General features: G+C 45.2%; 1 protein-coding gene and 1 long non-coding RNA gene across 3 annotated transcripts in view; one reads left to right on the plus strand and one right to left on the minus strand.

Moving 5' to 3' along the window:
• Positions 1–17,487, plus strand: part of LOC129621194 (uncharacterized) — a 58,691-nt gene extending 41,204 nt beyond the window's left edge. The window contains exon 3 of the long non-coding RNA XR_008699096.1: positions 17,377–17,487. This is a non-coding gene — a long non-coding RNA (uncharacterized LOC129621194). The remainder of the gene's footprint in view (positions 1–17,376) is intronic.
• The window catches only part of POLR3A (RNA polymerase III subunit A), a 46,654-nt gene that overhangs the window by 12,220 nt on the left and 7,941 nt on the right, over positions 1–26,493 (minus strand). For both annotated transcript variants that reach the window (XM_055537322.1, XM_055537321.1), the window contains exons 6-21: positions 21,374–21,613; positions 21,097–21,259; positions 20,783–20,919; positions 19,249–19,352; positions 18,320–18,461; positions 16,203–16,343; positions 15,175–15,244; positions 14,683–14,810; positions 14,378–14,516; positions 12,499–12,663; positions 9,296–9,468; positions 6,971–7,082; positions 5,623–5,741; positions 3,854–3,991; positions 1,776–1,946; positions 759–872 (exon numbers count right to left, since the gene is read on the minus strand). In XM_055537322.1, the coding sequence (XP_055393297.1) occupies positions 759–872; positions 1,776–1,946; positions 3,854–3,991; positions 5,623–5,741; positions 6,971–7,082; positions 9,296–9,468; positions 12,499–12,663; positions 14,378–14,516; positions 14,683–14,810; positions 15,175–15,244; positions 16,203–16,343; positions 18,320–18,461; positions 19,249–19,352; positions 20,783–20,919; positions 21,097–21,259; positions 21,374–21,613 (2,256 nt within the window). The remainder of the gene's footprint in view (positions 1–758; positions 873–1,775; positions 1,947–3,853; positions 3,992–5,622; positions 5,742–6,970; positions 7,083–9,295; positions 9,469–12,498; positions 12,664–14,377; positions 14,517–14,682; positions 14,811–15,174; positions 15,245–16,202; positions 16,344–18,319; positions 18,462–19,248; positions 19,353–20,782; positions 20,920–21,096; positions 21,260–21,373; positions 21,614–26,493) is intronic.

Genomic DNA, 26,493 nt, shown 5'->3' on the forward strand with positions numbered 1-26,493 from the left:
TTTCACCTTTTGTATCTTACCATGTCAAAGAGTGAAGAGCTTTTAACTAAAATATCCTTATGTAAGTGTCTTACTGTTTTCATTTTTTATATACTTCAAGGGATATATTTTGTGTTATATTTGAATCACAATCAGTATACACAGGGAACCATGTATTCCTGTATTCCTTTGCTTTTGATCATAAACATGATTATCAACAGAAAGGAGGGGGCCTGTGAAATAAAAACAAACTAAAAACCAAGAGGATGTCAAGGTAACAGGTCCCTGGAAGAAAAAGGAAGGATGACTGTACATTTCTAACCCATATTGTGGCAAGAAAAAAAGCAATTTAAAATAATGATGGTATTAAACGAACACTACTGCGTCATTTATTGTATAAAACACAATAAATGGCATTAAAACAATGCTCTATTACAAATTACTGGGTTTCAAAACCACGGAGGGAGGAGTTGGCCTACAGGATGAGAGACTGGGTGGCAGGGGGTGATAGGGACAGGGTTTAAAAAAAAAATCAGTTCTCATAACTAGAGCACTTGTCTTCTACCAGAGAAACACTTGTGCAAAAGACAAACTAAAAAAGACATGAGATTAATTCTTTATGCAGACTGCTGAGATTCTCCTGCCTGTGCCGCTCTTAAATCTTCTAACAAGAAACACTCTTACGTAAACACCCCCAGCTTATACACTTCACTGTCGGCACCTGGAGAATGATTCCTTGGTGACGGCCAAGCCGGGTGCACAGCCCCCGCAAAGCTCACCTGCAGGAAGCTGTCCTGGCAGCAGAGAAACTCGTTCTTCTTCATGATGGACTCGGCGCTCAGGAGCAGCTCGTTCTTACTCAGAGCAGGCTCGCTCCGGCAAGGGAAGACTGCCTCAAGTATCGAAAGAAAACAGTGTGATTTGGAGGCGGGCAGGGGACAGTATTCAGTGAAGGACTTTATAAGAGACAAAACAACCTCCCCCGAGTGAGCTTTCAGCAACTTGTGATGTTTTTGTCTTTCAAAACGCGTTGTAGACTCTACCTTTAATACAAAGGTGAAAACAGCATAAACTGATACTCCACCTTACATAACAGCTTCTGGGCTATTCAGTGGGTATTGTCATTCCTTCCCAACTTCCCCCTGCCCCAGATTTGCACTAAAACCATAAACTGCTGTTATAAAAAAAATAATTCAAGTGTGAAAATACTTGCCCACCCCCACGCTCATGGGTTTTCCCTCAAAGTTTTAATGGTTACACTGCACCCTAACGTGGACAGACCATTCCATGTTTGACCTGTCCTCCACAGATGGCCTGTATCTGCTATAAACAATGCTGGGAGAACATTCTTGGCACATTTAGATCATTTCTGCAGGGCAAATTCCTATAAGTGAGATTTAAGTATCGCTCAAGGGCAACCAGATTTAAATTCAGATCAACACTGTCCAGCTACCTCTCAAAAAGCTTGCTTTATATTCCGTTAAAACTATGTGAAACAGGCCTGCTTCTCCACACCCATGACTTTCACATGGCCTCTATCGCACTTTCCTAGACACTGACAAGAAGACAAAGCCCTCTTCCACTGGCACTGGTTTACTACCAACAACTAGACTTTGAAATTGAGAAACTCTCTTTCCTTAATACCTGGGGAAAATTATGCAAAGTGAATACAAAAGACAAACACTATCGCAGTGCTTGGGTAGATATGACAGCGCTGACTGTGTGCTATGCCAAAGGCACATCCATTCTAAGGAAATGTCCTTGAAAACGCTCACAGATATAATGCTTAATCTTACTTTGATGTTGTCCAGAACCCTTTTAAACTCTAAGGGCTCATCTTTTCCCTCCATGGCTGCAGGATCTAAGCCGTCTCCCCCGTAAATGAACTGGATGATATCACCCGTAGAGCTGCGGACTGTCAGGTCATACTGTGAACAAAGATCTTCCAGGGACTTGACGAGCCTTCTCTGAAGGGAGAGAAGGAGAGGAGATAAAAGTTCAGGTGCTTTGAGAGCACTAGTCACATGTACGAAGGTTGATATTTGCAAGTGAGTTTCAAGGCTACCAGTGCTTTTAATCACATAAAAACGTTTTATTAGAAATCCCTTAAAAAGAGTCCCTGACCTCAGGAATGGCCCCACAAGTGCCTCACTAGCCTGTACAATGGGATTTAGAATATGCTCCACGCTCCAGTGTGTTTTAGAACACAAGCAATTTAAACCCCATCACCCCCGAAGGACTCTGCAAACGCTGTTTTCCTAGGCTGCTTTGCCTTCCCTCTCTGTCTCTCTAAGGTTTAAACTAATGCAATTGCTTTGCATTTCTAAACACAACTTAATCCGGGACCCCTGTGGACTTCAATATGAATTACAGAGGATCCGGTGCAGGCCCTCTTCTGGGACCGATGGGTAAGAAGAGAGAACAGGACTAAGGTTGTTTGAAGCAGCAGGCAGCAGCCATTTCTCAAACCTGCTTAGGGAGAACCTTCCACCAGCAGAACCCTCCAGCCAGCGGGGTGAAGGGGTTCAATGAGTTAAAGGGAAAGATATCTTCCTCCAGGCAACTTCACAACAAAAATCCCTCATGCCAGAAGTAATTTGTTCCAGGTTAACAAGCCACTCTGGGAAAGTCACACTCTCGACTTCAGAAAGGTAAAGGACAAAAAATAAAGTCAATAGACATTCAGGCAAGAGTGTTACATTTCACAGTCTGTTAGGTTTCTGACAAAAGCACACTCTGAAGCTAAAGGGTGATTTCCCATTAAAAGATCATTAAAAGGGAAGCACTATCAGTTATGCCACACAGGGGACAGACGAGAGGTTATGGAAATTGGTGGGTACTGACTCGAGTCCATTTTGCTCTCATCAACCTTGTGTATCCTGGCTTACTCATTCACTCATTGCTCATCTCTGGTTATCAGGCCTGGTTCCCCTGCTTGCCAAGGGCTGTGCTTCTCAGTCCATGGTGGGGAGAAAAGGGACACAAAACCACAGCAGTTCATGGCCTAGCAACTTGGAGTGTTAACCTCAGCATGTATTTGTAAGCAGATAAAATCATCAAAAAACCAAACCAAAACCAAAACCAAAACCAAACACAAGACAAAAAACAAAATGCAGATTATGGAGTACAAGGTAGAGACGGGGAGAGATCCTTCGCTTGTGGTCTTATGGAAGCACAAAGTAGGATGTGTTCTCACCCCTCTGCTGTCTAGGATGTACCCCTGTGGCAGTCTCAGAAACACAGGCATAAAAAGCACGTAGCTCAGCCCTGTCCCCAAAGACTGCTCTCCTGCAACTACACACACAGCGGAGAACGAGTCCACCCTCCACGTGCCCAAGCCTAGCTCAGCCCTGTCCCCGAAGACTGCTCTCCTGCAACTACACACACAATGGAGGACGAGTCCGCCCTCCAAGTGCCCAAGCCCTCCCGTGGGCCGTGGAACAGGTTCTCTGAGTCCCTTAGAGTGACATTTACGATAGATTACATAAACCGCTGCAGTGAGCACAGCCCTCTCAGTGTGTAATCAGGAGGTGGGTGTTGTCACCCTATCTCCGTGTATTAGCAAGTAGTGGCTCAGTGAGATGACGTGCCGGGGGATTTCTGGTCCATGTTCTCCTCCAGCAGGGCTTTGGTACATGTGGTTCCAGCCTGGTCTGCACCATTCGAAGGAGACACTGATTTTGAACTTTTTTTTTTGAACATCTTACTTTTTTGTGTTGTTTATTTTTAGGGCATCTACATCTCTCAGTTTTTCCTCTTAAATGCCAAGACTTAATACATCAGAAGTCAGGTAGAAAAGAAGCAAACACTCAGCAGTCAAGATCCACAGACCTGTCCGGCTTCACTGCTAATGGCCTAGGTTTCTTCAGGTTACCTGCATATATCCTGTTTCAGCTGTCTTCACGGCTGTGTCGACCAGACCTTCCCGGCCAGCCATCGTGTGGAAGAAAAACTCGGTTGGTGTCAAACCAGAATAAAAGCTATTAGCCACAAAGCCTTTGGCAGCTGGGAGCTAGAGAGAGGTAGGAAAAAAAAAAAAAGAAAAATCTAACAAATAAAAGTTTAAGGTCCCCAATTCCAAGACCCATTCAAATCAGAAAATACCTCACCTTTAGACTATAAATACCGGGCCAATGCATTCCCATGTTTTATGCCCTTTCCTAAAGAAATAATTTAGTTCAAATCATCCTTACCAGAGAAAACGAGAGTGAGTTCCCAGCCAGGGCTGGAGCTCGTGCCAGTGGCAGCCAGGTGGCTCAGGACAGGGACACCGAAGCTTGGGCTGCTACTCCTAGAGCAGGCAGGCAGTCACGGATCTCAGTTTAGAGGGCACCCTGGCCTACTCCCAGGAAATGACTATTCTCAAGATACCTGCCGGCAGGCTGGACCTGTCCACTTCCAAAATATAGCTGTGTGCTGCTACAGTTTATGGGGATTCATTTTTGGGCTGTTGGAAATATCCTAAAATTTAGATTATGATGACGATCACACAACTCTGTGAACACACTAAGCTGCTGAACTCTACACTTTAATTGGGTGAATATTAAGATAAAGAAAAAAAAAACTGTAAAAAACCAAAAAAACCCACATATAAAAAACGCCCTATGAAATGCCCAGTGGCCTTTGATCTGGACAGGTTGGTGTTCCTTGGAGGACAACTCAGACGAAAAGACTAAAATTCTTTTGCCCCATTTCACTTAAGGGGCAGCTGGCATACTCAAAAGCACTTCTAGGCAAGTACCATCTTCCCCAAAGTCTGGAACTAGATGTCCTTGGCATCTCTTCTAAATTGGTCAGGCTTTGACTCTGAGCCATATAAGCACAGTCAAGTACCACTCCAGTGACTTGCTGGCTGCCTGACCTCTAGTAAATTCTGATCTTGGACAGAGAGCCCAAGTTGTTCCTGGGGCCGCCGGATACGGACAGTGTCTGTCAATTTCAGTACAGCAGTCCCCTCTCCCCAGGAGGGGCTGGCCATAAGTCCTACAACTCCTCAGGCCAGGAGCAGCTGGGCCATCTGTGTTTTAGTGTGAATAACAGGTGACTCATCCAGAATTACTAAGTGATCAAATCAGCTCTAAGTTCGTCAACTGTTCATTAATGGCTATCTACCCCAGAAGCTCAGAAAACCCCAGCACAGGCCTGTCTGTCTCACTCTGCTCACAGTGGCGCCCAGACCACAAGGCCCCGCGGAGCTCAGAAGCCGTTTACACGCAGTGTAGGGATTCCAGAGAGAACCTGGGATTTCCTGGTCGTTTCACTGTGGTTCACATGTTCACTGTTTAAAAACTTTCTACTTTTATGTAAGTGTTCCCTAAAATAAGCATACAGATTGAATGCACACAAATGGAAACAACACAGTCAGATTACTTAAGATAAAGTTCAATGGGAAACTGACATCCTCCTCCTTAGAAGAGAAAATATACAAAAGGGCACTAGTCCAAGTTTTACAGCTCCGAGTTTCATGAGGCTCCTTCTACAGGACTCAATCAAGTTTGGGCTGCAGAGGGAATAACCCTGAGTGGTCCCCACCCTCTATACCAGCTTCAGGAGTCGCCTAATTGGCAGCCCCAGAGCTTCGGTCATTCTTTCGTGCTGCTGAAGGTTGTCCTTCAAAGTTGTATTTGATCCACTCTTGCTTACCTTTGAGTGTTTTTCAAAGTGAGGCAGGGACCTGTTTTCAAAGCCATCTGGCACTCGAGAGCCACTGATAGCTTGCTGTCCTACACAGGCAATCATCTGTGATATGTTAATGAAGGAACCTGGGGAAGCAGGTCAGAAATGGAACATGCATTTACCAAAATCACAGTAACTGAAGTATAAGCAGATCTGTTGATAAAACAGGAATACAACACGGCACAGCCCCCATCCTCAACAAGTTCATACTCTAGTTCATTCAGTGAAGGACAGAACCAGAACAGCAGGGATAGAGCTGTCAGTAACACAAGGAAGGCCAGGCAGGGCTAGAGCTCAGGGGCTAATGAGCACTCTGGGGCTGGAGGAGAGACTTCCAGAGTAGTATTCGAGAAGGCATGGTCAACCAGCTGGACTCTTGGAGAAAATTATGACTTCCACATAGAGGACGTGCGGGAGGAGTTCCAAAATGGGTCAGAGAGTGGGAAGCAGAGACACAGGACAGGAGTGTGGGGTATGCACCAGGAGCAGGGAGGAGACTATGGGGTGAAGCACAGCAAGGCTAAAGAGACTGGACTTTATTCTGTCAGAAATTTGTGAAAACAGGAAGTTTGCAAAGCTCAGGGTTCTGAATTTGAGTGCAGTATCATGAAACCTAACACTTTCAGGTCCTGGCTAGCTATAAAATTTAAGGGTATTTAATTATCATCAAACATATTGTTTTAAAAATCTCTGGCTCTTCTTTCTTTCTTCAAAAAAATAAGACCAAGTTTACCCAAAGCACCCTCAAACTCAGAAATCCACACACATGATAAACAAGTTTCTCCAAAGGAGTTAGACATTCTAAAAATGCAAATCACCGTCTCCTTCTCTAAGCATTATTTGAAAAGATATAGTGGCTCAGATGGTAAAGCATCTACCTGCAATATAGGAGACCCAGGTTCAATCCCTGAGTCAGGAAGATCCCCTGGAGAAGGAAATGGCAACCCACTCCAGTACCCTTGCCTGGAAAATCCCATGGACAGAGGAGCGTGGTAGGCTACAGTCCATGGGGTCACAAAGAATTGGACACAACTGAACAACTTCACTTTCTTTCACTTTCACACCCTTATAAACAAAAGGCCTGAAGCTCTTTTTTTTTTGAGGGTGGTGGAGGGGGGCTGCCGCGTAGCTTGTGGGATCTTAGTTCCCTGACCAGGGATTGAACCTGGGCCTGGGCAGTGAAAGCACTGAGTCCTAACCACTGGACGCACAACCAGGGAATTCTAGGCCTGCAGTTCTGATGCACATCTTCCAGAGCACAACCAGCCAGCCTGCATGGAAGGCAGTGAGAGCAGCGGCCAGAGGAGGTGCTCACCTTTGGAGCCACACAGAGCCATGGTGAGGGGGCTGTTGCTCTTATCCAGCTCCCGGAGGCAGGCGCTACCTGCGTGGTCACGGATCACGGACAGCTCCTTCAGGATCAAAGCCTGGCGGGACAGAGATGCATGGTGCCTATGTGATTACCAATGCTCAACGTGACATTTAAGAGAATGTGAAGAATTCGAGCGAGATGTCAGATTTCCAGCAGATAAAAGGTTTCAGACCTTAGAAGACCAAGATGTCCTATCTCTGCAGAATGACATTTTTCACGTGCTAAGTCACTTCCAGAGAAGGCAATGGCACCCCACTCCAGTACTCTTGCCTGGAAAATCCCATGGATGGAGGAGCCTGGTGGGCTGCAGTCCATGGGGTCGCTAAGAGTCGGACATGACTGAGCGACTTCACATTCCACTTTCATGCACTGGAGAAGGAAATGGCAACCCACTGCAGTGTTCTTGCCTGGAGAATCCCAGGGACGGGGGAGCCTGGTGGGCTGCCGTCTATGGGATCGCACAGAGTCGGACATGACTGAAGCGACTTAGCAGCAGCAGCAGCAAGTCACTTCAGTTGTGTCCTACTCTTAGAGGCCCTATGGACTGTAGCCTGCCAGGTTCCTCTGGCCATGGGATTCTCCAGGCAAGAAAACTAGAGGGGGTTGCCATGCCTTTCTCCAGGGGATCTTGCTGACCCAGGGATAGAACTCACGTCACTTATGTCCCCTGCATTGGCAGGCAGATTCTTTACCACTAGTGCCTCCCGGTAAGTCCCACGGGTTTCATAATCAGTGTGTAAGGAAAAAATGGTTAGTAATAAAACCTCGGAAAAATATTTAAATGGCCAATGAGGTAGAATATATGCAGCTTTGTGTATATACCCTACATAGCGGTGTCTCTGTATGTATATTATATACATTAGTGTATATACACATGCTTGTGTATACTGTGTATACACACGTATAACATTTTGCACTTTATATGACATTATGTTATACGTACTAAAAGAGTAGCGTGTACTGTTTCTAAAATTTTTTGTCTCTGCCAAGCACACAATTGAATTCCCACCAACTGGGCATGTGATTAGGCAACTCAATAGCAATACTCTAGTCCATGAGCTCACCTAGACTGCCATCCCTCAACCCACAACCTATGAAGCTCAATTAGCTGGGAATCATGCTTTCACTAAAGAGGAGTGCAGCTGAGGCCTCAAGTAACCTCCTAGGTGAGAAACACCCCATTTCTCTCTCTTTCTGTTTTTCTTTAAGACTTACATTAAGAAAGAGCTAACTGTGAACACCTCATACAACTCTGCTTTCTTTTTGCTTTAAAAAGTTCATCAGAAAATTTCTTACTGGGGTTTTCCTGGTGGCTCGGTGGCAAAGAATCTGCCTGCCAATGCAGAAAGACACGGGTTTGATCCCTGGTCTGGGAAGATCCCACATGCCTCGGAGCAACTAAGCCCGTGTGCCAGCGCCACTGAGCCTGCGCTCTTGAGCCCAGGAGAGCAACTACCGAGCCCGCGTGCTGCAATCCCTGAGGCCTGCATGCCCTGGAGCCTGTGCTCTGCAACAAGAGACGCCACCGCAACGAGAAGCCACTGCACCACAGTGAAGAGCGGCCCTTGCTCACCGCAACCAGAGAAAGCCCACACGCAACAAGCAAGACCCAGCGCAACCAAAAGATGTACAGATAAAATTAAAAAAAATTTTTTTTATTGTTCAAAAATCCTTTCTTCCCTACTTAGTTGAGTTAAAGCCCTGAGCGCCAGGCTACTGGGAGGCAGAAGAGAGTCAGACAGGGCCCTGGTGCAGTCAGACTGCAAAGGCAGGCTGCTTCAGAGAACACGCAGGAGTCTCAGGCCATTCTGACTCTGACACCTGCAGGTCCAGTTCTCAGCTAACTTAGCTCCAGACTGGAACATGACTGGAACGTGCAACAGACTGGACTGTGACTCTCAAACATGACTTAACCACGTCTCTTTCAAAGACCATCCTTTCAAAGCTGTGGTGTCAGTCTGGTCACAGGATGCTGGTAATAGGGCAAAAGCACTGAAGTACTAGGGACAGAAGGGGCCCAAGTGTGACGATGGAACAAGAGCAGCCCCATGTGGCCAAATGAACAGATAGCTGTTCACCACCTGGAACACGAAAGCTGGAAGCGATGGAACAGATGTGATGGAGGCCCTCCCATCACTAGAACACACACGAGCTGCACAGCTCAGAGACGGGCTGGAGCCACAGCCTTTCCTCTCCGCTCACCTCTGTCGCTTCTCTTCAGGGCCTACAATGCCACTGGCTGCTAACCTGACCCAGAGCCAGACTCACCTCCAGAGTCTCCTCGGCGGTGCAGCCGGGCTGCTGCTGCAGCTTGCCTGTGTTCAGGGCTTCGATGTACTCATCGCATTTTTTGTAGCCAGCATTCAGCAACTCATACTTGGCCTTCAGCAGCCCTTGGCCAGGTGTGACGTCACCAATCCCGATTGAGAATCCACGGTTAGCTGCAGAAGGGTTGGCAGGGAGAGTCGGAAGAGAGAACCGTTGATGTTAGTCAACCTGTTATGCAGAAACAAGTTTATACCGTCAGAGAACTTGCTGCAAGCCAGTTAAACAAACACTTACTGTACCGGTCCCTAGGTTGTTACACAAAGATGACTAAGACTCACTAACCCCTCTCAGCTCACAACCTGGTATGGAGCACAGGGATGTCCCAACTGTATCATAAAGCAGGCAGCCACTGAACAGGAAAGAGAGACTGAGAGAGCCAGTTGTAGAAAGTGGGCTACCGGATGGCTGGCGCTCAGCATCCCAGACACCTCTCTGTTCCAATTCTCTTTTTCAGAAATCATTCCAAAATAGAGGCTAAGAAGCAAATGTGAACTCCACCTTCGATGGAACTATATACCATCAATAATCCTAACCCTAACACCTGTAACAAGTGGGCAGGTGAGGGGCAACTGGATTAACAGGGTGGGGAAGGGGATGCTGAAAAGTGGCTGTGGAGTGGAGGGCCACTGAGTCTGAAAGCCTCAGAAACAAATCCTCACGTTCTGTTGGAGGTAATGTATGAACTGCAAATAGGGAAACCCAGATGGAAAGTTTGTACAGGTACACCTTTTTTTACTGTGCTTCCTAGATAGTGTGTTTCTTTAAAAATAGAAGGTTTGTGGCAACCTTGTACTTGAACAACTCTAAAAGCACAATTTTTCCAATGGTATTTGCTCACTTTGTGTCTTTATGTTGAATTTCAGTAATTCTCACAATATTTTAGACGCTTTCATTATTATATTTTCATGATGCTCTGGGCTGTTGTTATTATGGCTCACTGAAGGCTCAAATGATCCGCATTTTTCAGCAATAAAGTCAACATATTAAAAAGCAAAGACATCACTTTGCTGACAAATGTCTGTATAATCAAAACTATGGTTTTTCCAGTAGTCATGTATGGATGTGAATGTTGGATCATAAAGAAGGCTGAGCACTGAAGAACTGATGCCTTTGAACTGGTGTTGGAGAAGACTCTTTAGAGTCTGGCAGACTGCAAGGAGATCAAACCAGTCAATCTGAAAGGAAATCAATCCTGAACATTCACTGGAAGGATTGATACTAAAGCTGAAGCTCCAATACTTTGGCCACCTGATATGAAGAGCTGACTCATTGGAAAAGACCCTGATGCTGGGAAAAACTGAAGGCAAAAGAAGAAGAGGGTGGCAGAGGACAAGGTGGTTAGATAGTATCACCGATTCAATGGACAAGAATCTGAGCAAACTCTGGGAAACACAGGGAAGCCTGGCGTGCTGCAGTCCATGAGTCATAAAGAGTCAGACACAGCTTATCGACTGAACAACAACATGTTAACACATAATACTATTGCACACTTAATAAGACTATAGTACAAACAAGTTTTTTATGCACTGGGAAACCAAAACATTCATGAGTTGCTTGATTGTTATATATGCTTCATCATGGTATCTAGAACCAAACCTGCAATGTTTGAGGTCTATCTATAAAAAAAGAGGCCTCAGGCCCTTCCCCCTATGGGAAATAGAGTGCTATACAAGAGGTATTTGAGCATCAAGAATAGGAAGTCTTAAAAAGAGAAGAAAGACAAGAAGGAAACCAAGAGAAAAGAACTACTGGCAAATAAGAACAATGGCTGGAAATTAAATTTATGATACTGAAAAATTAAAAAAACAAACAAACAAAAAAAAAAACAAACTGTTAAAAAGAAAACTGAATCCAGAAACAAATAAATGGACAACAGGGAAAAAGAGAAAATTAGAGCATCACTCCAAGAACTCTACCAGACAATTAACAGAAATTCCAAAAAGCAAGAACAGAGAAAGTAAAAGAGAGACTATGATCAGAAAAAGTACAAGAAAATTTCCAGAACTGAAGGACACATGTTGCAGATTGAGAGAGCTTGCAGAGCGCTCAGCACCATGCATGATAAACATCCCAAGGCTGCATCACTGTGAACTTTCAGAATGCCAGAAACAAAGAGGATTCTCAAAGCTTCCAGAATAAAAAGACAATTCAGGATGAACAAGGTCCTAAAGTACAGCTCAGGGAGTTATATCCGATATCCTGTAAAAAACCACAATGGAAAAGAATATTTTAAAAAAAAGAATGCATATATGTATATAACTGGGTCTGGATTACCCAAAAACTGGATACTGCAATTAAAAAAAAGACAATTCAAATGCAAAAAGTTGGGAATAAGAAGGGAAATACATTTTACAGCAACCCTAAAAGAACAGAGTAGAGTAATACCTTCAAAATTCTCAGGGAAAATAACATTCAGTCTAGAATTCTACACTCAGCCAGAGTCAAGTATAAGAGTAGACTAAAGATATTCGGGGGCATGCAAAGAAAATCTCCTGGCCTAGTGCACAAGGCCAGTAGGGAAACACTGAGTCAGCGGGGAGGGCTGAACTGTAGAAGAACCAGAGGGTGACAGTTTTGCACAGCCCACCTTAGAAGCAGCCCATGAAGGCCCTTTGTGTAACAGCCCATGTATGTCATGGGCATTAGGGAGCTACTGAAGCTTTTGAGGGAGAAGGCAATGGCACCCCACTCCAGTACTCTTGCCTGGAAAATCCCATGGATGTAGGGCCTGGTGGGCTGCAGTCCATGGGGTTGCTAAGAGTCAGACACGACTGAGCGACTTCACTTTCACTTTTCACTTTCATGCCTTGGAGAAGGAAATGGCAACCCACTCCAGTGTTCTTGCCTGGAGAATCCCAGGGACGGGGGAGCCTGGTGGGCTGCCGTCTATGGGGTCACACAGAGTCGGACACACAGTAGCAGCAGCAGTAGCTTTTGAAAAGAGAACTGGAAAGCAAATTCAAATCTGCAAATTGGTCAGCATCAAGTATATTTCATTAAGAAAAGCATAGATGGTTTAGCCTGGAACAAGTATCCTTTTCTTTGTGTTTGTATGTGTTTGGGGAAGGGGGATGAAATAGGAAAAGAACCCCCTAAAACATCAATAACCTACAGCAATAAAACAAGGATGCTAAGACACTCACACAAGTAGACAGGAGCCAGCCTGGCAAGCCGTGACATCGCGTCGGCAGCTTCATTCTGCCCCCAGTCTCGCAGCAAAATGTAAAAAATGTTGTTCTTGGATCCTGACCCCAGCGTTCCTTTGTCCATGCTGCCACTCATCAGCTCGCTGTTCTGGATTGTGACGTCTGGAAGGAAAAGACTATGGACTCACACAAATGATTACCTGTTACTCTGTCTCATTCCAAAATGAATTTAAGGCAGTTGAGAAAATTTGTTTTTTAAGTTAGAGCAGAGCAAATAGAAATGCTCTCTAAAAAATTTATTTTTGAGGGGGGAAAAGGAGAAATCTAGGAACTTCTGAAAAGCAGGAAAGATCTAGCTCGTTACCCTATAGCCCTGACTCTGAAAGGCATTAGTTGACTCTCATCGTCTTTATCTGTGATCTGTGGATGGCAGTATGAAGCTCTGGCCATCTTTGTGTCATGGGGATGTTTTGAGCACCAATTCAATCATGTACAACAAAGTGCTGTTTATAGAGCGCTTCGTTATTCACTAAGATTGAAAACCAGCAGTGGCACCATCGTGCAAAGCCTAAACGACAAAATAAAATTTGTATCTAGAAACAAAAACACAATATAAAACAAGAAGCCAAAATACATTAAAGTCGAGGGAGTACATTTATGAAACCGGGGTGGGCGGGGAGAGAAAAAAAATCAGTGCTCTTCATCATGAGACAGCAGAGAATCCTTGACCTTCAGAGTCTTTGCGGTCCAGTCGTTACTATAGAGGCCTGCAGATCCACCTCTCGTCACAAAGCCTTGCTAGCAAAGGCCATTCTAAATCAGTGTTACTCAAAGCAGTCTGCTGGGGAACTGCCTGTTAGCAGCCTGGGACCCAGAAAGTAAATGCTGCCTGAATAGCATAGGTCTGGGGAACACACTCTTGGGCTGAATCAGTCTAGGGGACTCAGAGGACTCATATTTAAATGTTCTCACTGTTACACCTGGGGCTTCCCAGGTGGCGTTAGTGGTCAAGAGCTTGCCTGCCAATGCAGGAGACTAGAGCCACAGGTTCGGTCCCTGAGTCAGGAAGACCCTTGGAGAAGGAAATGGCAACCCACTCCAGTATTCTTGCCAGGAGAATCCCATGGACAGGGGAGCCTGGTGGGTTACAGTCCACAGGGTTGCAAAGAGTCAGACACGACTGAATGACTTAGCACAACACAGCACTGTTACACCCGATCCACATGTGATCAAAACATCCACTGACCGGGTGAGGCAGGTAAAAAAAATGAGCCTTTCAGTAATACTTTACAGCCATGGATGTGTGCTCCGTTGCTCTTGTGTGTTCAACTCTTGGCGACCCAGTGAACCATAGTGCACCAGGCTCCTCTGGTGGCGGGATTTTCCAGGCTAGAATACTGAGTGGGTTGCCATTTCTTCCTCCTGGAGATCTTTCTGACCCAGAAATTCAACCCGTTTCCTGTGTCTCCTGAATTGGCAAGCAGATTCTTTACCACGGAGCCACTTGGGAAACCCACTTACTTATACTTCTAGTCATCTTAACAATGAACACATTTTTGGACATAAAATAATAAATTATAAGCCTTAAATAATGAGACCCTTGTACAGCAAAACACACATACACACAAACCAACAACAGAAAAAGAAGAAAAGAATTTGCACTAATTGGCAGAAACAAGTCACCTGAGACAAAACATGTGGAGAAGAGCATTCTAACCGCTGGGTTGGTCATGTGTCCACATGACCTCTACCTTCTGGAGAAACACCAGCTGCATTTCCCTGAAGAACAAACTTCCTGCCTAAGGCCTTAGAGAAACATGGGATTTACGGGCAAAGTGAAGGGAACTGCTGGCCCCAACCTGCCGCTTTCACTCACAGGAGTCGTTGACACAGAGGTCCTCGCCTCTGCCGCAGTACTGCTTGCCCTTGGTTCGGAGGTTGGCCCTCACTGGATTGTCATCGCTGGGTCTGAGGATGACACTGAAGATCTGCTTTCCCGTCCACAGGGTGACAGGCTGGAGGAGGAGAGAAGCCAGAGCGTCAACGGGCCGAGCCTGGTCTCACCTGCCCTTCACGCCAATGAGGCAAGATGGCAGAGCGGCCACAAGCCGACTCGGCACCGGCAGGGGTACCCCAGACCACCGGTGCATCCGCACACACAGTCACAGCTCCTGCGCAAACCTTGAGTATTGTAGGTGGTGGGAGACGGACTTTAATTTTCTCATCCTTGCCCACCAGTATTGACGCGATGATCTGACAAGTTTTGGCTCGGTCAAAGAAAGTGTCCTTAAGAGTGAGGAGATAGGCACCTGGGGATGTTAAGAAAGAACACAAAACGAAGGAAAGGAATGAAATTGTGAGAAAAATCACAAGGTTTTAACTCTAAAAATAAAGACAGACTATCACTAAAAGAGTGAGGTAAAACACAGCTGCTGCTTGGCTTTCTCTTCCAACAAGAATCCAGGCTCCACAGGGAAAGGGACTTTGTCTTAACCGTTGCCATGTCCCCAGCATTTAGAAAAGTAAAGAATATCTCGGGTATGGTTCATTAACACAATCACACTCAGTAAACAAACAACAGAATTACACAGCTTTTCAAGTGCTCACGTGAACACATGAAAGAGAATCCTCGTGTTCCAAAGTCTCTTTTCAAGTAAATTCCACAAAACCCACCTGTCAGAAAATCCTGAATAGCAGCAATTAGTGGTTCTCCATTTCTTGGTGTTACAAGGTTTGCTTTAGTCTGAAGGAAAAAGGAACACAGTAAGTTAGCCGTGTTTGGACGCGTGATGCGGCCCCAGAAATCTTCACCACAAACACTCAATGGTTATGGATAAATGAAGAGCAGCAGGAAGGTGAGGCTACGAATGGGAAGCTGGGGGTTCTTAACTGCAGCTTTGTCACTAATATCATCATCTGTCAAGGGCAGAGGAAAAAAATACCGGCAAGATTGACCTCAGAGGTCCCTACGTTTAAATACCGTGTGGAGTTGTTCTGTGTTCTTATAAAGACGTTAGTGTAATTATAAATGCTCTCCTCCAAAGAAAATTTTCTTCTATGAATGATGAGTAGCACTGTGTTATCTTTGAAGTCAATCAATTCCACACTGGTTACAATAATGGTAGAATGGTCAAGTTTCTCTTGGTGGAGACACTAAGTTCGAACAACAGCATTTATTAATCATCAAAATGTAATGAGTGCCTACACTAGCAAAAACATGTGCTATCCGTTCACTGCATAAGCACCCAATTTGAAGAATGTTCTGTACATCAAGATGCATTTGCTCAGGAACTCGCTGGTGGTCCAGTGGTTAGCACTTTGTGCTTTCACTGCTGAGGGTGTGGGTTCAATCCCTGGTCGGGGAACTAAGATCCTGTAAGCAGCCGCTTGGCACAGCCAAAAGGGGGGGAAAAAAGGTGCATCTGCTCAAATCCTTTATCTGAAGTATAACGGACCATGATATCCAGCAGTCAAGCTTCTGACAGAGCCCTGTCTTACCTTTTCATAACTGGTGCGCATGTGTATGTATTCTCCTAGGAACCCACAGTACAGGTCAGAAGGTACCCAGTCCATTCAACTCCCCACCTATGAGAGAAACCAACTCCCTTACATACTACGGGTGTTTTCAAACAAGACTTGTTTCCCTTCTCCTCCTTTTAAGGAGCTTTTTCTCAGGAGCTGGGATGCACCACCCTACATACCCCCATGAGAACAAGCGCTTCTGCTTTAGCTTCTTCTGTTTGAGGAAGATGAAGGTTCATTTCATCTCCATCAAAATCTGCATTGTAGGGTGTACAGACACACTCGTTAAATCTGAAAGTCCGGTGGGGCTTGACCCTGGCCTGTGGAATATAAAACAAAGCAAATCAGGAAAAGGACATAAGTCATTTATTCAAATCTTCTTAGTTGCATTCTTTTAAAAAAAGGGCTTCCTGCGGAACTGGACACTTTACATTAAGGAAGAAAATTCCTAGTATGTTCTGGTATGGATGAGGTCATTAGTTCAGTTCAGTTGCTCAGTTGTGTCCGACTCTTTGCAACCCCATGGACTACAGCACACCAGGCTTCCCTGTCCATCACCAACTCCTGGAGCTTGCTCAAACTCATGTCCATTAAATTGGTGACGCCATCCAATCATCTCGTCCTCTGTTGTCTTCTTCTCCTGCCTTCAATCTTTCCCAGCATCAGGGTCTTTTCATGAGTCAGTTCTTCGCATCATGTAGCCAAAGTACTGGAGCTTCAGCTTCAGCATCAGTCCCTCCAATAAATATTCAGGACTAATTTCCTTTAGCATTGACTGGTTTGACCTCCTTGCAGTCCCAGGGATTATCAAGAGTCTTTGATAAGGAACTTTGCAAGGAAGGCACCACGCCGAGGCATCTGACTCCCTCACCTTCTTCACATGGCTGAGACAGCCAGCCAGCCAGCCAGCGTGTACCTCCTGAAATATGGCAAGAGGAAGTAGCCAGCACCACCTATGAGTTATTATTGCCAAAAAAGTTCTATTTGAATCTGATTATGCTTTGAGAGTTTACTTCTAGTTTACAGGAAAACTATGAAGCATGAAGGAACCCTTACTGCCACACACAGGCAGACAAAAAAAGAACGTGCAGCGTTCTTCAGGACAAATGACCTGGTTTTTTCAAACATGACACAGAAATTAAAAGGAGGAGGGGGGACTATACTAGATTAATAGGGGCTTAAGACATGGATCAATTAAACGTGTAGATTTTAGATCTCACTTTGAACAAACTAGCTGCAAAAATATTTTTGAGACATATGGGGCAATCTGACTATGGCCGGGGTGATAGACAACACCAGGGAATAACTTCTTTTTGGTGAGGTGTGAACACTGAAGCTATGCGTGTTTTGCAGAAGCTGAAAACACATGGAAAAAAGACATGGCATCCGGTTTCATCAAAGGAAAAAGGGAGAGATAAAACCAGTGTGGCAAAAGCTTGAAAATTACTGAATATAAAGGATGGGAATTTAGTTCATCACAGTACTCTTTCTACTTTTGTATATATTTGAAAGTTTTAAATAAAAATATTTCTATGTTAAATGGGCCAAGTTTCCAGAAAGGGAAGGCTTTTGTTCACCTCCTAGAGCTCCATAATCATAAAATGTATCTTTGGTATTTCTGCCATTGAGCAAAACGATTGATGTAATGGTTCTATAAACTACTGGAAAAAAAATCAATCTAGAAAAACACTACCTTAGGAGCCTGTTTAAATACTACCTTAGGAGCCTGTTTGCAAATGCTGAGGGATTTAATGGTTTTTTCATATAGGAGAATTTATGAATATTTAACAAATTGAAGTTGCATCTTGTTTCCATTTGAAATCTCCAGAAGAGGAAACTGCTGTTGTTGCAAAGTAAACTGCTCCAAAAAATATGCCTTCAGGTCTTAGTCGGAGGACGACTGCAAAGAAAAATCCTGTAAGCATTTTAGCTTCTTAGTTAATATGCTGTTTTAAATCAAGTCGATTTTCTGCCATGTCTATTTTACATAATTTTGTGCACACAGACATGCATCTATGTTGCCTGCAAGTGAAATCACAGTCGTCAGTTTCACACTAATTTTCAATTAGTTCCTGTTTCACTGTTGTGTGAAAAGTATGTTATAAATATTAAAAACATTGAAGTGAAGCTTGAAATTGAAGAGTTTCATTCAAACTAAAATGGAAGAGAAGAGGAAAACCAAAAGTTATAAAAATTTGAGATTACTGGCAATTTAAATTTTAGATGTCTGGAGTTTGAGCAGGGCACACACAGCAAAGTTCCACCCAGCAGATATGAACACCAGTCTCCTGCTCACCAGGTGCGCCATGATGCTCAGTTTGTGCAGCGAGGGCTGCCGGTTGAAGAGGACCACGTCTCCATCGATGAGGTGCCTCTCCACAATGTCCCCAAACTTGAGCTCCTGGGCCATCTTTTCTCTGTTTCCGTATTTCAGAAACCTTAACATACAATAATGGACATAACCTGTGAGAACAGTTTCCTCAGCACGTTTCTCCCTCTTCATATCTAAAATGACCATGTTTCACTGAATTTAAGGTGCCTCCTTCCACTGACAATTCAACTACCGTAACAACAACAAAATTGTTTTTGTAACTTTATTTTTTGGCCACGCCAAGTGGCCTGTGGGATCCTAGTTCCCAAACAGGAATTAAAGCCCGGCCCACGGGAGTGTAAGTGCCAAGCCCTAACCAATGGGCCACCACAGAAGTCCCTAAACTACAACAAATTGATTGTATGACACCTCTTAATTTTAGAAATGTCCAACATGATAAAAGTATGTCTTAGAGTCACAGAAACTGAGTAATAAACTAGCTTCTAGCACAGGGCCCTGGTGATGCTTGAATTTCATGAGACGAAAAGCACTGGTGAACAGCTCATGTCACTGTGAAAAGCCAGAACTGGCAAAGTGTGTGCCTCCTGGGTTGTGAGTGCACTGAAGCAACCCCAGAGCATCCAGGTGGCCCAGAAAATGATCTGCTTTCATATCCCAATGCATTGTATCTACCTAAACGTTAAATGCTATAGAATAAACGAACACTGTGCATATATTCAAAGAGAGCAGAGAAAACAAAACGTACGTAGGCTAACTGCAATTTAAACAGGTGTTTTCCACATGTCAACATATCACGATAATTGTACTTTGGACTGCCTTCTGTGGCTGAGTATGGCGACAGTGAACTTGGTCACGAGGAGATAATTACATCAACCATGTTGTGAAAGCATTACCTTTTCATCTGTGTGTGTCTCTGCTGAATGAAATTGGCTCCTGGGTGAACTTCAGGGCCATTTCGAACCAGTTTCCTCAAAAAGTTGATGTTTGCTTTGTTCACCTGGAGGACCACAATATGAAACAGAACGAGGCACTGTTAGGTTTCGATATGCTAGCATGCTATCCTGAATTGAGTCTCAGCCTCCACTTTCTTTAAGTGGTTCTAGGGGATGTCCCTGGTGGTCCCTTGCATAGGACTCTGCACTTCCACTGCATGGGGAATGGGTTTGATCGCTGGTCAGGGAACTAAGATCCTGCATGCCACTTGTGGGGTCCAGGAAAAAAAAAAGCATAACTGAACCCCTTGTGCAGTTCTAGAAGAGAGGTACCTGCGGCATGCTGCTGCCGAGGTCTTCAGGGTAAGGACAATGGCTCACGTCTGAATTCGGCCACTCACTTGCTGGGTGACAGGGCCAGGTCCGTGACTGACCTTTGGTTTCTCTACTGATAAAACGGCTGGGCTGGACTGATCTGCAGGGACCTTTCAGCGTATTCTGTGACCCTAAAAACAGGTGGCAGCTTCATCTGCAGTGATTCACCATGGGCTTCTAAGGTTTAAAAGCTGTTAACGCCAGAACAGCAGGTCCTGGACTGCACCACCATGTCCTGCAGCCTACTGGACAAGAGTCTCGTGGGGCACTGTCTCAGAGAAGGAACTTATCCAAGGACACTACTTTTTAAAAATTCTGACTGCACGGAGTCTCTGCTGCAGCTCTTCCTTGAGGCGTGTGCAAGGCTAGCTGCCTTGTAGCATGTGGGATCTTAGTTGCCTGACCAGGGACTAAACTGGTGTCCCCTGCATTGGAAGGCGGATTCTCAACCACTGGACCACCAGGTCCCAACCAAGGATACTTTTTATACAAGCTTTACCAGAAGCACCTATGGTCTGGGCTCATTATGAATTTCAAGAGCAAAGTCAAAGCCAATCAATATCTTCCTGTTATCAGACCTTTCAATTATCTACACCTCAGTTAAAAAAGAAAATACTACAAATACCAGTTTACACTCACGACGAGTACGAACTTAGTGTAAAGTGGTACAGCCTTTCTGGTTATGCATCAACAGCTTTTTAATATTCAGAGTGTTTGAATCAATGATTCTAATGTTTTAAAAATGATTCTAAAATCATTTAAAAATTCTAATGTTTTAACTCATCCCAAGAAAATTAACTGGCTGTGGATGTTTATCATTTAGTTATTTAAGGCATAAGATATGAACTAGCACAGAAAAATACCAAAGATGGAAAAAAAGTAGACTTGAATGTTTAATGCATATCTGAGTATTTGAATATAAAGGCAGACACAACTGTGTACGTGTTGTGTTATATATGGTGACACACGTGTGAAACACTGGAAAAACACACACACACGTGCCAAACTGTGGGTTGGGTGGGTTACTGGGGGTTTCCCACTGTTGAGATTGTTTGGAACCTCAGAACATAACATAAAACACTGGATTCAGACAAAATACTAAGCAATTCAATGTACTTACCTTCTCAGGGAATGTCAGAATTTTGGCCACGTGAACTGGCACAGCTACCTCATCAATTCGGAGGTTGGGGTCAGGTGAGATGACTGTTCTACCAGAAAAATCCACTCGCTTTCCTGAGAGATTGCCTCTGAATCGACCTAAATAAATAAAAATATATCTTAAGTCTCCAGGGCACAATGTGTGCTGTTTGGGAGCAATGCGACCAGAAAGGCCAAGGAAAGACTGTGATCTCCAATGAGATAAGCTGGACACACATTTCCCAAAATGAACCAAAGGCAGCAGACTGTCTTCTGCACAGGTAGGTGGACACGTACCCTGCTTTCCCTTCAGGCGCTGGACAAAGCCTCTGGTCCATTTCTTGGGCGCCATATTGAGGGGGATGCCTGAGAGCTCGCTGTTAATGTACAGGGCGCACTGCAGCTGCAGGAAGTCCCAGTCCTCCATGATCATCTGGGTCTTGGCTCCGGATATCCGATGCTAAGAAGGAGCAGAAGCAAGCCTGGTCAATTTGACTTTCTCCATCAGACACTTCTGTTTGCAGGGATAGACTCCAAAACCTGGAGTTTGGAAATGCCAATGGGAAGTGCTGACCTTTTTAATGACGTCATTTAGGAAAATGATTTCTGTCAACTTCATCGTCAGATCGTCTTCATTGGTGCCCGACTTCAAATCGCTCACGACAGAGGGTCTGATGCACAAAGGGGGCACTAAGAGTCGTGTGAGAATCAAATCGGAGGGCTTTCCAGCTTCCGGATTCATCAGAAGTAGAGGGATGTCTTCAGCTGGGATTCGTTTAAATAAATTCAAAACTACTAGGGGATTCAAGTTTTCCTATGGAAAGGAGAGAAGAGCAGAGAGAACTTAGCTTTTTTTCCACAGCTTAGGCAAAGGTTTACTTCCCCATGCCCCCTAACCCAGCAGTACCCAATCTTGGCACCAGGAACTGATTAAGGGGGGGATGGTTCAGGCAGTATTGCCAGTGAGGGGAGCAGCAGATGAAGCTTCACCTGCCTGCCGCTCACCGCTCATGCGCCCGGTTCCAAACAGGCCTCTGACCAGTGCTGGTCCATGGCCCAGGAGCTGGGACCCCTGCTCTAACCGCTTAACTGAAAATATGTACAAGTGATGACAAAGGCTTCTGATAACTTGCTATACTGCAAGAGCCCTAAAAATGTGCATGACTTTGATTCCAATAATTTAAGCCAATAATCCCACTTAATTTTTCCAAAGGGTATGATTTTAGAAATTAACACAAAGATTTAGCTATAAGGATGTTCACTAAAGCAGATCTTAATTGTGAAAGCTGTTAACAACCTGAAAGGTTACTGGCCAGATAAAATCATGGTACATTCGTATGTAGAAAACTATGAAGCCGTTTAAAAAAAAAAAAATGAAGCCACAAAAATGTGGCTTATGCCATGAAAGGTGTTCACAAAATATTGATAAATGAGATAGGTATGTTTACACTGTGATCTAATTTGGTCAAAGATGTACATCTACAGAAAAGAGGAAATGGAAGAGTTTACCAAGGCGTGAACAGGGCCATCTTTAGCTGAGTTGGATTATCGTTTTGCTTCTTTTTATACATTTCACCTTTCTGTAATGAACTTGTATTGTCTTTGTATTAACTTCACATAACAGAGGCGCCACGCTGTAAAAATGCTGGTTATTAAATTTTCTTGGGATCAAAGACTGTGACTGAGATTATACGTTATCAGTACAATTTGCCACACATGACTTAATGAAACGGGGAACAAAGCTAAGAAAAATGATCAGCTCCTAGAACACTACCAAAGGAAAAGTTTCTACGGTCCTGCCCTGGAGGAGATGGCAGTGTGGCTGGGCAGAAGGAAGGAATCTCACCGGAGGCTTTCGAGTCCGGGCCCCTGTCCAGAGAACAACGCGTGTCCTTGGCTCCCATCTCCCAGCAATGGGCACCTCACTGCCATCAGAAACAGTCAGGGAGGAGGAAGCTTAAATCTAACAACATTCTAGAACGGGACGAAGGTGAGGCATCGCCTGTAGTACCAGTCAGTCCTGGACGAGAACATTATGAGCTGAAGGCCGTCCAGCAGGGCAGGAAGACTGGCAAGAGTCTGGAAACCAGTTCTCAGGAAGAGTGATAGGAACAACTGCATCCCCAGAGGCATGAGGATGAGGCCGCTGACTTACTGTTAAATACCAGGAGACAGAGGTCAGGGACTGATGGACAGCAGAGCAGGGCCCGGATGTGCATGAGGCAGAAGACCCTAACAGCCCAAGCTCTCCAGCCGTGGAGCGTGGCTGCCTCGGGTGGTGATGAGCCCACACAGCTGAGGACTGGCACAGTCTGCAGGGATGATGTCATTATGGAGAGACCTTATCTGCAGGTCTACCCATCCCCGGATTTGTACTAAAATAGGAGTGGATATACGTCAGCCCTCTGGAGTAGAGTCCAGAGTTTCTGTTCAATTCCTGAAGGTGTCTGTGACCCACAACAGGTCAAGAACCACTGCTCTAAGGTCTCTTCCACTTCAATCATGCTGTGCCTCCTGTAACGCCATGGGGCTGCACATTCCTGAAAATTCAATGGGCAGGCACTCATGTCAGTGAGTGAAAGTCGCTCAGTCATATCTGACTCTTTGTACCCCCATGGACTGTCGCCCACTAGGTTCCTCTGTCCATAGGATTTCCCAGGCAAGAATTCTGGAGCAAGTTGCCATTCCTTTCTCCAGGGGATCTTCTAGACCCAGGGATCCAACCTGGGTCTCCCACGCTGCAGGCAGACTCTTTACTGTCGGAGTCACCAGGGAAGCACCATGTCAGGACACGGGCCATCCTGAGATTAATGAGACACCTTTTTGCTGCCTGTCTTTATAAAAGGCAAACGTAACTCAATAATTCTTTGTTTACTTTGGTGACCGAGTGGCCCTCTCTGAGGAGGGACTGCTTGGAATTAGGCAAATGGTGAACTCATGCTTTGTTCTCACCCGTGGCACAAGAAAACCCAGGACAAACTGGTAATCTTGGAGGACCCGCCACTACTCCAAGCACTGTGACTGGCATCAAACAGGACCCCAGAGAAAGGGATCCTGTGAGGGACTAAACTGAAGTGGGAGAAACTAGCAGAAACATAAGATGGAACACAAGAGGTGCACGGGGCACAGCAAATGAACACGTGGTTGAGGGAAAGGTGAAGACTGGGGTGGGGTGTGTTGCAGAGAGAGAGGAAGCTGCATGGAAGCCCAGGGATGGGGGATTCGGGACGGGGTGGGGGGGGGGGGGCGCAGAGGCTCTCTTAAGCTGAAGGGACACACAAATAAGAAACGGAAGAAGCCTTACCTCTCTATCATTATTTCTGTTAATACAGGAACATCAGTAATAAGAAAACCATAGTAACTGGGTCACGTGCTTGAAGCATTTGCTATTTGCTGAGCATCTGATCTGGAATCCATCTTTTATTCCTCATAATGGCCCTAAAGCAGACACTCTTGTAATCCCTTTCATAGTTGTGGAAACTCAAGTCCAGGTTGGGTCACGTGTCTAAGATCATAGAGTAAGTGGCAGTGTGCATGCGTGCTAAGTCACTTCAGTCATGTCTGACTCTTTGTAACCTTATGATTGTAGCCTGCCAGGCTGCTCTGTCCTTGGGATTTTCCCACCATGAATACTGGAATGGGTTGCCATTTCCTCCTCCAGGGGATGTTCCTGACCCAGGGATCAAACATGAGTCTCCTGCATTGGCAGGCAGATTCTTTACCACTGAGCCACCTGGCAAGCCCCAAAGCTCTCAACCATCACCACCCTAAATCACATCGAGGGTGTCAGCTGGGTCACGTGGGCTGGGGTGGACAGAGAGGTGGAGGCAGTGGGAGGCCCAGAGAGACAAGATGTACACACTAGACAGGTGGCTCCTAAGCGGGAGGAGGTTACCTCCTGGGCCCAGTCACTCAGGACAGTGGGCCCCAACCTTTGGCACCAGGGACTGATTTCACGGAAGACAACTTTTCACGGACCTGGGTTGGTTTTGGGATGATTCCAGCACTCTACATTTTTTGTGTGCTTTCCTTCTCATCTAATGCCTCTGCTGATCTTGAAGGAGGTATTGCTCCATGGCCTGGAAGTTGGGGACCTCTGACATAAGAGACTTTTCCAAACAAGATGCCTCCTAGGCCCTAAACACTTCTACTGCAGAGGGTGCAGGGAGCAGAGAAGACTTGGTCCTCTGCACATAAGGACAGTGGCCTCAGGGGCCCAGGCGGAGAGTTGGCAGGGGAAAGTGGTGACAGGCGTCAGGGAGGCTGATCTGGGGGCAGCAGAGGGAACGCACAGGAGGCTGCAGCTAAGGCCACACCCAGGAGAGCTGGGCAGCCCTCAGACGCACTGAACGCTTTCTGCAGTTGTCAGCCTGGAGGGTGGAATTCCTCTACACTCACGCTGGGAGGAGGACGAGATCAGCGTTCTCAGTCTGCACCTTCACTTCATCTGCAGGAGCTTGAAGACATCTCCACTGGGATGCACGGCTGATGCCGTGCCCCATCATGGAGTCCAGGGGGACTACCAGTTTCCAGACGCCAGCGCATGGACACCCGCTCGCCTCTGACTGCCTCCTCTCACACCCGCTGCCACAGTGGCTGGTCATCAGTTACTATCCATTCTGACTGCACACTCTGACCTCTGGCTTCACTATCACTGCCCAGGGTCAGGGCCTGCTTCCTTTTTACATCTCACTCCCTAAATCAAGGCATAACTTACATATATAATAGTAAACTGCACAAATTTTAAAGAGATGGCTAAATTTTTACACAGGTATACAAACACCACCATTCAAATCAGGGGAAAGAATATGTGCCCCTCTCCAGAAAATATCCTCATACCCCTTTCTCATCACCCTCATCACCCCTTTCTGGGGTGAGGGGTACTAAGCCCTCACCCCAGTTCAGTCTGGCCTGTTCTTGGACTTGATCTAAATGCAATCACATGCTTTGGACTCTCATATAAGGATGCCTCCTCTCAATAGGATTCTGCGATTCAGCCAGGCTGTGTGTGTCAGCTTGATTCTTTCATTCCAGGACAGTATTCTACTGTGTGGATCTATGACAATCTACACATTTTCCTGTTGACAGGCATCTGGGTTGTTTTTAATTCTGGCTTTTATTAATGAAGCTGCAATGAACATACTTGCACAAATATTTTTGTGGACATATGCACTTGTCTTTCTTGGGTACATGCCCAAGAATAAAGCTGCTAGATCATACGGTAAGTGTAGGTCTTACTTTGTAAGGAATTTCAGAGTGGTGGAAACATTTTACAAGGTTACTATCGATACAGGAGTGCCAGTTGCTTCAGATCCTTGCCAGCACTTGGTTTTCAGTTGTTTTACATTTAATTTTTCTAAGAGGGTGTGTGTTTTAATTAGTATTTCCCTGATGACTAATAATGTGGAACAACTTTCCATCTACTGATTGGCTGTTTGAATATATCCTTTTGTGAAGCGCCTATTCAAGTCTTGCTTCTGCTTTTAAATATCAGGACTTTTATATTCTGGACATGAGAGTCCTTTATCAGACATATGAAAGGTGAGCATTTGCTCCCAGCTTGTGACCTGGTTTTTCATTTTTGCTACAGTGTCTTTTGAGCAGTCAGGCTGTTCTAAAATGTCATTGTTTATGTCTCTCCCTTGCTTAAAACCTGAATGGCTCCACATTCTCCAGAGTGGGAGGACCTCGACA

Source organism: Bubalus kerabau, chromosome 1 (assembly GCF_029407905.1).
Source record: "Bubalus kerabau isolate K-KA32 ecotype Philippines breed swamp buffalo chromosome 1, PCC_UOA_SB_1v2, whole genome shotgun sequence".
Taxonomy (NCBI): domain Eukaryota; kingdom Metazoa; phylum Chordata; class Mammalia; order Artiodactyla; family Bovidae; genus Bubalus; species Bubalus kerabau.